Source organism: Opisthocomus hoazin, chromosome 5, assembly GCF_030867145.1.
Source record: "Opisthocomus hoazin isolate bOpiHoa1 chromosome 5, bOpiHoa1.hap1, whole genome shotgun sequence".
NCBI classification, from domain to species: domain Eukaryota; kingdom Metazoa; phylum Chordata; class Aves; order Opisthocomiformes; family Opisthocomidae; genus Opisthocomus; species Opisthocomus hoazin.
This window is the reverse complement of record NC_134418.1, coordinates 64,670,159-64,682,608: the sequence shown is the minus strand read 5'-3', so window position 1 is coordinate 64,682,608 and position 12,450 is coordinate 64,670,159. Positions and strand designations below refer to the sequence as shown.

The 12,450-nt window shown below is 43.1% G+C and overlaps 1 protein-coding gene across 1 annotated transcript in view; it reads left to right on the top strand.

Moving 5' to 3' along the window:
* Positions 1-12,450, top strand: part of TNKS (tankyrase) — a 146,634-nt gene that overhangs the window by 67,570 nt on the left and 66,614 nt on the right. Inside the window, exon 4 of the mRNA XM_075421540.1 lies at positions 11,858-11,894. Within this exon, the coding sequence (XP_075277655.1) occupies positions 11,858-11,894 (37 nt within the window). The remainder of the gene's footprint in view (positions 1-11,857; positions 11,895-12,450) is intronic.

Genomic DNA, 12,450 nt, shown 5'->3' with positions numbered 1-12,450 from the left:
GAAGTTCATAGTCCTGGAAGTATGAAAGGAAAATGGAAATGTAAGTTGAGTATTTAGAGAAGTGCACTCAAGGATGCGTTATAAAAATTCTTACGGTGTTTTGAAATTCTGATTTTTGAAACTGGTCTGTAAGTGAATGCACTTGAGATTTTTGTGCATTATGCAGTGTTGCAACTCATTAGAAAGAATTGGTTTGGGATTCTCTGAATTCCTTGGGCTTCTCCCTTGTTTAAACTGGTTGGGAGCTGTGTTGGGCTCTTGGGCCATTCCACTTCAGCCTGTTATACTTGTGGTCTAGAACTTGAGGGACTTCATAAGATCAGGGTCTTAATCTCTACAAGGTCCAAGGTGTTTTTAAAACATGCTTTCAGGAGAAAGGTCCTTCAGTAAATAATAAAAGTAAATTAAGATTTTGACGACAACGAACATGCAATGTTAGGTGCTAATATGATCGCTTATCTTCTGCTACATTAACAGAGGGGATAACTTGGAACACAGATTGGTTCCACATTATACAGCAGTACCTGAAAGGTACTTCATGCCCCAAAGAGCTTACAGTCCAAGGTAAACAGCTACCAGTGAATACAATAGCTGGGGAAGCAGAAGGTGGTAGCAAAATTATAATCAGTGAGATAAGCTCATAATCCAAAATATAAAGTGCTATCTAACTCTGTCATTATCAGGCAATTCATCATGTATGCTCTGCATTGTGCTTAAAGTCTTGCAAATATGTACAACTGTGGGCTGTGGGGAATTTTCATCTGCTCCTATTGTTGAGTGAGATTTTAGTCATCAAAGGAAAAGCAAAAGAGAAGATCTTAAATGCTGTCCCAAGACACAGTGAGGGTAGGAGAAATCTATGCTGGTTGGAGCCCAGACCATTTTATGTTTAAAGGAGTGTAACTATCACTTGATTTTTTTATCATCAGAACAGAGTGTGGCACACTGTTACCAAGTAATTGAAGAGATGATGCAATGTATTCTGCATTCTTTTGAAGTTTCTGAGAGTTACCCCCAGACAGATCACATCACTTGCTTCTGGACAAGTTATAAAATGTGAAAAATATTCACATCTTAGTAGAGGGGTTGTGGCTTCTGGGTATCACTAAATAAGAACAGTCTAAACCAGCTCCTTTCTACAAGAGAATCTGACCTGCTGAGGAGGTGTCTCCTGTACCACAAACTCTTAAACTGCCAAATACATGTAGATTTAGGTATGGAGATGACCCAGTAGTTTATGTGGACAAAACCATGAAAGAGGGCCCAGAGGTACTGCTCGGGAGTGTGCTGAACGGTCAGAGCTGACGAGATGTCTCAGGGAATGGTCCAACTGCCCCAGTAGTTTGCAGAGTCTCAGTCTTGCAGGTGGGACGTGAGCTTTGGTTGAGGCACTGCGCTACCAGGTGAAAGGGCTGTTGGAAGAGGTGAGCAGAGCAGATTGTGCAGTATCAGGGAGGGCAAAAAAAGAATAACAGATTGTTTGCAAAGATCTTGGAGAGGCAGAATCCAAACTCCTTATTGCTTGGAAGGAAGGACAGTTAGAGGCTGTGTCTAAAGAAGAGAACTGAGGCTGCCAAGTTGAAGGGTGGAAGTTTGTGGCTTTTAGTAATGGAAATAAAGCTTTTTCTCTGCCTGCAGATGTCAGATTTGCACTTACAGATTTGCCTGTAACAAGTGAGAAGGAGGAAATTCTCTCAGGGGAGGCATCTGGGCTAGCAGACACGGATCCACAAGTTTGCATTCAGAGGAAAGAGTGGATAGTTGTAGCTACAGCCTGCTGCAGAAGACACACTCATCTGCCAGCCACAATTCTTGTCTCAGGATGTTCATCACTTGCTGAGGCTTGAATCTAGGATGTTGCACAGACAGCTAAAATTCAATGCATCGAGACTTTAAATGATTACCTGTTGCTGCTCATCCACTTGGGCTGATACTGCTAAGTATCAAGTGGCCTTGAATATACAAAGAGCCTCTGGGAGGGAGCACGGGGGCACAGGGCTGTTCTGTTTGGTCACATCAGTCAAGAGGAAAGACTTGGGTAGGAGTGGATGTTATCTTTCAGAACAAAACCTGGTTGCACAGCTGATGTTTCAGGCAGGGCCTTAATTCTAATTACTACAGGATCCTCCTGGAGGAAAAAGGGCTTCTGGGGAGAGATGGGATCCATCTGACAAAGTCAGGCAAAAGCATCTTTGCAAGCTGGCTTGCTGACTCAGTGAGGAGGATTTCAAGAGAAATGTATCAGCAGATGATGATCACAGGCTAATGAGAAGTAGAGGTGTAAGGAAACTAAAAGGAACAGCATGATGGCAGGGGTCGATCAGTCTCACATTTCTCTTGAAATAGACAGATGATGGGTCTGTCTCAAATGTCTGCACGTGAACACATGCAGCATGAGAACTAACACAAGTTACTAGTCTTCAGGCTCCAGGGTTGTAATATCACAAAATATGGTCTTATGGTTTGAGAACTTGAAATGGACAGGTAACACTTCCTGAAAGGATAGGTGAAAAGGAAAGAAAAAGGTGTCACACCTCCTCAGTGTCAAAAGTGGCTTGCATGCATGGGGTTTTACCTTAGAATTTATGACAAGATGTTTAGGAACTTATGGGTAAGGATCAGAGGAGAGACCAACAAGGGTAACATCATGAAGGACACCTGCTCCAGATCACCTGATCAAGAAAACAGTGCAGATAAAGCTTTCTTTAGATGGATAGAAGAAGCGCCACTGGTCCTAATCAACCATCCTGACATTGCCTAGAAGGGTGACCTGAAGCCATTTGCAATGTAGGAGGTTTTCAGAGAGCATCAAGGACAATCTTTTGACATGGGAGATCAGTGATCTGACTAGGGGAGACACTCATACTGAGTGTGCTTTTCACCAGAGAGAAAGAATTCATGGAGGACATGAAAGCTGACATCAGCTTTTTCTAAAAAAGCCATATTCAGATAAGTGAACAAGAGAAATGGCAGAATTACGGCTCTGGACTTCAGAAGAACAGATCTGAACTCATTTGGAGGATTAGTTGACAGGATCCCATGGGAGACTGCCCTGAATTTCAGAGGGGACCAGGACAACAGCACACACAAGGGGCTGACTGGATAGAAAGCAATTTTGCAGAAAAGGACCTGGGGGTGCTGGTGGACAACACATGGAGTGCGAGTCAATGATGTGTTCTTGTAGTGAAGAAAATTAACAGCGTATTGAGTGGTATTAACAATTATCTTGTCAGCAGGTTGAGGGAGGTTCCCTCTATTCAACACTTGCAGGACCCCTTTTGGAGTTGTGTCTGGTTTGAGGCTCTGTAGTACAAGGAGGACATGGACATGCTGGAGTGATTCCAGTGGAAGCCACATAGATGTTGAGGGCTAGAGGATGTGAGGTGCAAGATCTTGAGAGAAATGAGTTTGTTAAGCCTTAAGAAGAGAAGGCAAAAGTGACGTCTTATAGCTATATAGAAGTACTTAATTGAAAGGTGTATAGGAGAGAGAGAGAGAAACTCTTCTTGGAGATACAATAGGATCAGAGCCTATGGAAGCAAGTTGTAATATTGGAAACTATGACTAGATATGAGGAAAAAGTTTTGCACCATGAAAATAGTGAAATATTGGAAAAGGTCCCAGAGTGGTTGTGGAATCTCCAGCCTTTGAGATATTTAAAGCTCAGTAAGATCTGAGCAACCTGACCGAAGTTCAAAGTCTGTAATTGCATGAACCTGAACTGAAACTGTCCAGAAATATGGAAATTGAAAGAAATATGTGAAATTTTTAGTCTGCAAACATTGGCTACAAGCAATCACTGGCTACAGTAAAAGCAATTCAAAAGGTTTTGTTTTTCCAAATTGAGTTTTCTGGCATCCAAATACATTTTTCACACTGAAAAAAAAAATGGATGTGTGCGTGATGTTTATATGAGTAGCGTGCACTAATATGAAGAAATTGAAACTACTTGTACAGGTACACTAAAGAATGAGTTTTAGAAGATTTGTTGGATTTACTGTTTCAGAGGAAATTAAATTGTAGGGTATGGTAGCACTGTTAAAGGTAAGATGATTATGTGGGTTACTGCATGATAGGTGGTTTTAGGGGGTTTTTTTTATGTTTTTATTATTATTATTATGGTCGTGGAGTGCGATGTGTTGTGTCCTTTCCCTGCACATTCAGGAAAATTCCTCTGTTTGACTGCTGTGGCTGGCTTAGCTTCATTTTTGTCTTATGATTTAAGAGTTCAGAAATTTGAAACCCTCTGACAAAGGGACTTTTTTACCTTGCTGCCACAGTATGGTGAAGGAAATCTGATAGTATTTTTTAACGAATAGATCTGCACCACTGATAAGAGCTCCTCTGAGAAGCAGAAGTACGTCCCACATAGAAACTTAATGATGCTGTAATTGCACGTGCACTGAAGACCCATTTTGATATACCACCTAATCCTTCCTAGTGACCAAATCCCATAAAGTACATGCAATTTATATTTAGGTAGGAAGATGACATTTAATAACGACTGTATCTTATATATGCTTATGTAATACATAGGCTTTGAATTGATGGCTAAATAGACAAGAACCTCTTCCATCACTTAAGATCCTAGCAGAGATTTTGCCAATCTGCGCTATACAAAGCTGCAGATTTCCTGATGTGCTGCTTCCTGCCAGGCCTTAGAAGACATCCAGCTTTCTGTTTCTAGAAGACTAAATCAGGAATGCTCTGGATTTGAGCTCTGTCCACCTAACTGAAAGTTATTCCAGGTAGGATGCTGCTAGCTCAGTGGTTTGGTAGAGTTGTGGCCAAAATCGAGTTGTTTATTTCTGTAGTTTCACTGCCCTTTAAAATGTGCCACTAAAAGCATTTTACTGTTAACTGAGCTGTTTTCAATTTTTAAATTTGTTTCAAATGGCTAGTTTGAATCCACGTGCCCAGTTCCTGACTCGTCTTCAACAGAAAAGGCAGAGTCAAGGCACCAAACCTATTCTCCTTGGTTACCTTCCCCCTTGTCTGCAACTTGTTCTTGGCAACATTATCTCCAAAGTTGCTTTTCTGTCACTATTGCATATAGTAGAGTTGCTTTGGTGTTTTTCATCTGTGACAAGAGATTAAAATTAGGCTTTTGTCATGTTCCTGGTCAAGCCTATTAGCTTATAAAATCAGCCCATTTAGTTGTGAGAAACAGCTGAGTGGAGGATCATAGAATCATAGAAGTTAACCCTAAACAAATGGGGGAGTAAGGGAATATAATAATAAAATCTGAAATTGTTATTTTTGTTTCTCTTTCTTCTCATGTGTTTCTTGTACTTAGTTATAAATGCCTTTTCCCAAAGGATATTATTTCAACATACCTCTCTTTTTATAATTGAAATTTTTTTTTTTGCTGTGTCAGGCAGTTATTCCCACAACCTTGTGCTTTTTGGATGGTAAAAATACCTTGCTCTGATTTAATTCCATGTTCTAGTCTCACCTGTTGGTTTACTTATAAGAAAAGTTAAAATGGAAAGGAGGGAATTGAGGAATATTTTAATGGTGGACCCTTCCAAAAGTAGCCACATTGGAAATAAAATTTGAGTTTGCTAGAAAAATGGAGTCTTGAAAAAAGAAAACAAAGCCAAGAAAAGTCAAACACCCCCTCCCTCCCAAATCTCTGTAGTAGTCTGTTGCAAGCACTGAAAGCCTCCTGCTCTGATTATAACTTAAGTATTTGTTTAGATACTTCAGTGTTACTCCAGAGATCGCAGTGGATTAAAAAGGATGACGTATGTGGACGTGTGCTCATTGCTGTCTTGTAGATCTGTGAAGTCCTGGAGGGTCAGAGAAAAGGTGTGTTTCAGTTTTACTACGGTGTTTATTTCTTTGCTAAACTCCATTTGGATTCTGGTCCATAAATGGCTTTCTTTGTAGCAATGCCAACTCAAATGCAGAGTCCCCATTTCCCTTCCCTCTTCTCTGCACCGTCTTGCCCAAGCTCTTCACTCTCAGGGACCCATTTGGGTGACCACGGGCTGAGCTGGATGAAGTAACGGAGGTGATGGGAAAACAAGTTCTCAGTTCCCCCCAGCTGCATCAGGACTCGGATGCTGTTTTCCCCGCAGCCCCATGCATTCCTGTGCTAGCACAGTACTTAGTTGGAAAGGCACCAGGAACACCTAAATGAGGAAAAAAAAGATTCTGGTATCTGCTGTCTCTACTGCCGGAGAGCCCAAGTCCAGCGTGTTGCTGGATAATTGTGAATATGTATTTGAAAAAATAATCTGCTGGGCCGTTCACAAATATCTTGCCAATCTTAGCGTGGGACATGTGTTTTCAAAAGTGGTAGTTTAGGTTTTCAGGGTAGGCAGCCGATAATGAGCAGAGTTATGCACATGGTCAAAGTCAAATTTCGAGCTGCTGTGTTTTCTGATGGAGCAGGATTTCATCCCTGACTTCCAGTGCTGCTGGGCCTGCAGTTGCCAAGAAAGAAACAGGAGGTCCTGAAGAGATCGCCAGCTGGAAGGTTAATGTGTTGAGTGCGGTGGGACTGAGTACTGGCACAGGTTGCCCAGGAAGGTTGTGGAGTCTCCATGCTTGGAGACACTCAAAAGCCGCCTGGACACAGTTCTGGGCAGGCTGCTCTAGGTGATCCTGCTTGAGTAGAAGGGTTGGATGAGAGGACCTCCAGAGGTCCCTTCAACCTCAGCCGTTATGTGATTGTCATACTCGTGAATCTTCTCTCCCCAGCCTGTAGCCATGGTTGTGCAGTCATCAGGCCCATGTTCCTTTGTCACATATCTCAGAAGCAGGGTACCATTGGCTAGTGTGAAATTTTTCACTGTTTACCACTACTCTAGGGATTTAAATTTATAACTGTGATTCCATATGACGTGCAACTTGTTCATCCTCTTTAGTTTTTCAGTTTGATTGAAAATATTTTCATCCATTTTTCCCCATTATTTTCTGCCATTATGTTGGATAATAATGGCTTGGTTTAATCTGTGTGACATTAATTTTTAGGGAATTGTCCTCACTCTGTAAAACTCACACATGATAGTGTGATAACGCAAAAACTCCTTTGTACAGGTTGACATTTTAGTGCCAGCTGGTTTTTGTATTAGCTGATATGTAGGGAGAGACAGGAGAGCCATTCGCCGTGTTTCTTAGCCTAGATGCATTGAAAAAGCACTGTTGGTTTATACCATGCATTCAGATAGGTTTTTCAGCTTGCAGAAATTTAATTCAGATGAAATTTCAGCACTTTTGGGAGAGAGTGAAATAGGGTTATTTGTCTGTAGAATACACTGTAGGATTGATTCATTGTGTTAGTTTTCTCCAGAATTTAGAATTTTTGCATTTGGCTTGAATACATGCGTATATGATGGTCGTTTCACAGACTCATCTAGTACATTTAGAATTTAGAGGTTGCTAGTGAATTAAAGCTAGAAGTGGGTTGACTGATTATTCCTTGTAACTCTTTAATAATGCAACTGATTTATGCTGCATCTAGATTTTCGGTGTGACCCAGTGTAATATCACATAATCATGTGGTACCAATAACCACAAAAATAGGAAGATGGCACCCTGAAGATGCCAAGCAGGAAGAACAGGTTGATGATAGGGGAGGGCTCGTGGAGTCTGGCTGCAGGAGGCGGGTTGTGCTTTTCTGTCTGCAGCTCTTATCATTAAGCTGGAAAGCACAAGTGAAAGGAATACATTAGGAGCCCATACAGATTTTAGCCTGTCACTGTTGGTGCACTCCTGTCTTTTGTTCTCCCAAATACAGTGTTCCTGCATATGTCTGTAGATGTCTCCAGCTCAGTACTCCACTCTTCTTTCAGTTACTTTCATCTGCTCCAGTTGGATTCAAAGTGGCTGCCGATCAGCGTGTTGTCTCAGTGCAAGACAAGGTCTCCTGTCTTCCACTGAGATCTCAATTGAGCTTCCAGCTACTGATCTGCCTAACCGCCGGGTGCAAGCGGCCACTGACGGCTGGCAGTTAGTACCATTTGCTGCTAATCAGCTACTGCAATATGCAGCTGAGGCCAGGTAGAGCAGTGGCTGCATAGCATGGGGAGCAGTGGTCACTGTGGTTGACAGCGGCTGATCAGAGGTCTTGGAGATAACTGGTTTTCTCCTGGGAGAAGGCAGAGAGGGCTAGTTAGCTGCCTGGTAGTAGCTGTGTTTTGAAACAGTGATTATCTGTGGTTACCAGTGGTGACTTTCTAGTTCCAGCATAAATGGAGCAGCAGTGGTGTGATCTGGAGGTGGGAGCAAGTAGAGAGCTTCATGGTTTAAAAGATGCTCAGCCGAGCTGCAAGCAATGAACTTGATCAGATGCACTGAACACCAGACTCCGAGCAGTTTCTGCTTACCTGCCAGCTTCTGCCTGACAAGGTAGGAACAGCGACACTGCTTTGGTATGGCGCTCTGTTCCCCATTTCATACCCTTTCTGTCCTCACCTTCAGAAATTCCCAGGCTGACTGTCTCTGGGCTACCCAGCACGCGGAGGTGAGCAAGTCCAGTGCTCTCCTCGTGGGCAACCGGGCCAAGAAGTGGCAGCCGCTCTGGGCTGTTGCTCTGAGTTCTCTTGTACGGAGAAGGGAAGCCCGCCCGGCCAGCTCTCACCCACCCAGTGTGGTGGGATGTGCCCGGTGGTGTGGCCGTGTGTGGTTTGGGCTTGCCGTGAAACAGAAAGGACAGGCTGAACTGAAATCTGGTGGAAGGGCCGGACAGAAAATAGATGAAAATCATTTGCAGCCTTGTATTTCAGTTTTGGTCTTCTGTGGCAAGGTCTAGCAACATTAACTTTCACACCTCTGGCAGACAAGCTTTGTGCTATCCAAAACATTGCTGCCAAAAATCCTCTGTATTGACATTGTGATTGGAAGGGTGTTTTGCTCTCAAAGCTAGCAACTGCGAAGAGATTTGGAAGAGTAATTCAGGCTGTTACCTGCAGTTTGTTCTGCAGATGCCCTTTTGCAAACTATAAATCCTAACCTGCCCAAAGGAGCTGTTAAGTGATGTTATTAGCTTGGTTCAAGTCAAACAGTTTGACATCCTTTGAACAGAAGTATTACGTGAGGTTGATGGTCTGTATTCCTGTACTTCAGCTCAGAACTTGAAATTCGTCTCTGCCACAAGCACGCATGGTTTGTTTTCAGATGCCTTGCAAATGAATATTTTATGCGGTAGCTGTGGCCAAGTGCTGCAGGATGGCCTTTGATGCGCTTGGCGTCAGCCGAGCGGCCTTGGCTGTGTTGGCAGGGCCCTCTGGTGGGAAGGCAGCCTGCGCCAGCAGCGGGTCCTGCCGACAGTGCCACCAGCCAGCCACCAGCCCCTGGCTCGGTGGCCGAGGGGTCCCCCTGCACCCCGTGCCCAGCCACGAGAGCAGAGCCCCGTGGAGCGCACTTGGCCTCTTGTGGCAAACCTGACGGTGTGCTGTAAGTGCTTGTGTAGTTTTAGGTGTCGCTTTGCAAAATGTGATGGCTCTCTGAGAGTAATAAAGTTAGCTAATTACAAGATTGTGCTTTCCTCATCCATACCCCAGTGTGGGAGAGCTGTGATGAATTTGAGGAATTGCTTGTATGAATTTCGACTGTATCTCTAAATACCATTTTTTAAAAGTACCACTTAGTATCTGATTTACTTAGTCATATGTTGGGACATTTCTAAACCAAGAGCCACAGCCTTCCATTTCTGCTGGTCAGTAGTGCTTTTACTAATCAAGGTGCTCGAGGAAAGTGTTTTTGTGTTTTAAACTACCAACTTACTGAGCACGAAGGAAAAATGTTATTACACTTGTCTAACCTAATAGTATTCAAAAGCCTGGTGAGGACTGCTAGATGCACTGCCAAACCAGAATGGGCAAACAGGTCTTTTAATCTGATTAGGTCCCCAAAGTGTTGATATAATACAGGCCAATAACTCTCCTGCAGGAAATCCAGCTGTTTAAGATTGTTGCACAAGTAATGCAGTGGTAATAAAGTGGGGTTTTTTTCCTCCTCGCACGCTGTCCAGAGCTTTTCACTCAGCATTGATTTGAAATGCTCACAACTGTGCCCAGTATTTTATCTTCATTAAAATAAAACAAGAGGAACGGGCACCATGGCTTGAAAAGGCAGTTGCTTTGCCTGTGGTGGGCAGGAACCCCCTCTGATGACGCTGGGAGAGTGGCAGCGAGACAAAGGCAATCATATTCTTGTGCCAGACATATAAATTCTTCCAAAAGCGAAATTAGCCTTCATGGACTGTATTTGAAATGCCAGTTTCAGTTCTTCGCCTTTGCGTGGGACTCATCTGCTCCGTCGCTGGGGTTCAGCAGCACAGAAGCGCTCAGTTAAGGACTCCCCATGTGAGAGGCAGTCGCATGGTGGAACTCCTTGCTGCAGGTTGCTGTGAATTCCCGAAGCTGAATATGTTTCGGAAAACAATTAAACACACTTGTGGAAGGAAAATTCACCAGTGTGACAAGATGCAGGTAGTGCCTTTGAGCATTCCTCAACTGCAGCGGGGGGGTGGGGTGGGAGGTGCATGGCTGTGTGTGCTCACCCTCTTCCACCTCACCCTTGGGTGAAGGCAGGGCACTGAGCTACATGAGGCTCCTCAAGGCCCAGGAGAGGGCTGGGTTTGTCATCGTTCACGTCCCCCTCTGCTGATAACCAGAGGAGCTGTGATGGGGGGTGGTACCAAGCTAACATAACCTCTAACCCCCTCCACGGCCTAGAGGAGTTCTTCGGTGAGGGATGTTGTTTCCAGAGGAACCTTCCAGTTTACCTGCAGCCCGATCTGGCATTTCCCATGGCCTGACGGCATTCCTCACCTGTAATGAGAGTTTCACTGGAGGCTTATTACAAATGCGCACAGGAGGCAGCACGAAGTTTTTTTCTTTCTTGCAGGATGGCTTCATCTTCCTGTTTTTCTTAGAGCATTCTGGTTAGCGGCTTTAATTCCAATGGCAGGTGGTATACGGTGTGTTTTTTTTAAGCACTGCATATTGTGGGTCTTAGGATACCCTCTGGTCTGTGACTTCATAAAGCTGCTAAAAAGCTATTTTTCTAATTTCTGAATTGAAATTCCCGTGAATTTGTATTGCACAGTGTTGTCATGATTGAGCTTTGTAGAATACCATCTTACTTGCACAGGTCAGCTTGTTCCATACTCTTTTTAACATATTTACATGCAATTTTAATCCTGTGATACAACAGCCCTCCCGAGTTGTCTATTGTAACTCAGAATTTCAAATGTGAATGTTGCTTTAACATGACTCGTGGTTATCTCTAATCTGAGAGTCTCGTAACAAAATCTCTTGGAGAGTTCATGCTCTTTTGTCTGCGCTTTTTATTTCAAATGTGTATTTTCTTGGAAAGTGACTGACAATAAAATAGGTGGATTTTTTTAAAATAATCACTGCTGTTCTGAAGAACTTGGCGAAGTCTAATATTGCAGTTCAAATAGGCAGGTGAGAGCTTTGGCGACTGGTCATTTGTACCTTTTAGAAAGCCGCACTGCCTCGCTTTTGTCTCAGAATTTATTATGCTTCCCAAGTATAATGTGACATACTGAATAGGGCAGGGGGTGGGGACATTGTCTTCAGCTGACATGCTGCTATCAGCGGGACTGTGTTTCTGGACACAAGATTTCGCAGTCATTGGTCGTCCGAAGAAAGCCTTTCCATCTGAGGATTGGACAAGAAGATGCGTCAATTTGCTGCCCGTCTCCAAGGTACTGGTGATGCTGCCTCCACAAGCTGGCTAACGTCACAGCTCCATCACCCAGCGGGGTGTGGGCTTTTTTTCTCGTCTTCTCTGTTTTAATTCTGTATTTGCTTCCTACTGCATTTCTTAATCTGTCTTCTGCCAAATGCTAACAGCATGATATTTTGCAATCATTTAGGTGAATACAAGAAGGACGAACTCCTGGAAGCTGCTAGGTGAGTGCTGCTTAGAATATAAAGCATATTTTGGGGGTGGAAGCAGGGGAGGAAAAGGGATTTTTAAAACAGTAATGTTTTGTCATTGCCTTTTCACGAAATGATGCAAGCAAACCACTTTATTAGCATAGATCTCTTTGGACTTTCACAGTCCGGTACAAATAGAAAAGCCTGTTTATGTAATTGAAATCCCCCACTACGGTGGTTATAAGGTTAATATTGAGTTTTTTCTTTAAGCTGCTTAAATCCTCTATCATTTTGTGACTGTTCTTTTTAGGGGCAAATGAAGTATTGGAATTTTTCTGTTCTTTTGTTTTTCTCTGCTACCTTAAGCTATATTTTGAAAATGGGCTTTATCAGAACAGAGCATAACGAAGCCTATACAAAAGGTGTAAAGTTCAGTCGTATATTCCAAAGATGCTTTCATCCTTCCTTCTGACAGCACAAGAACATTTTATATAGACTGTTAACCCTTCTCAAAAAATTCTGGATATTGATATGTAGCTGTTTCAGATGTTATGGGCCATATGCTATGAAAATGTATCCAATTTAGAAC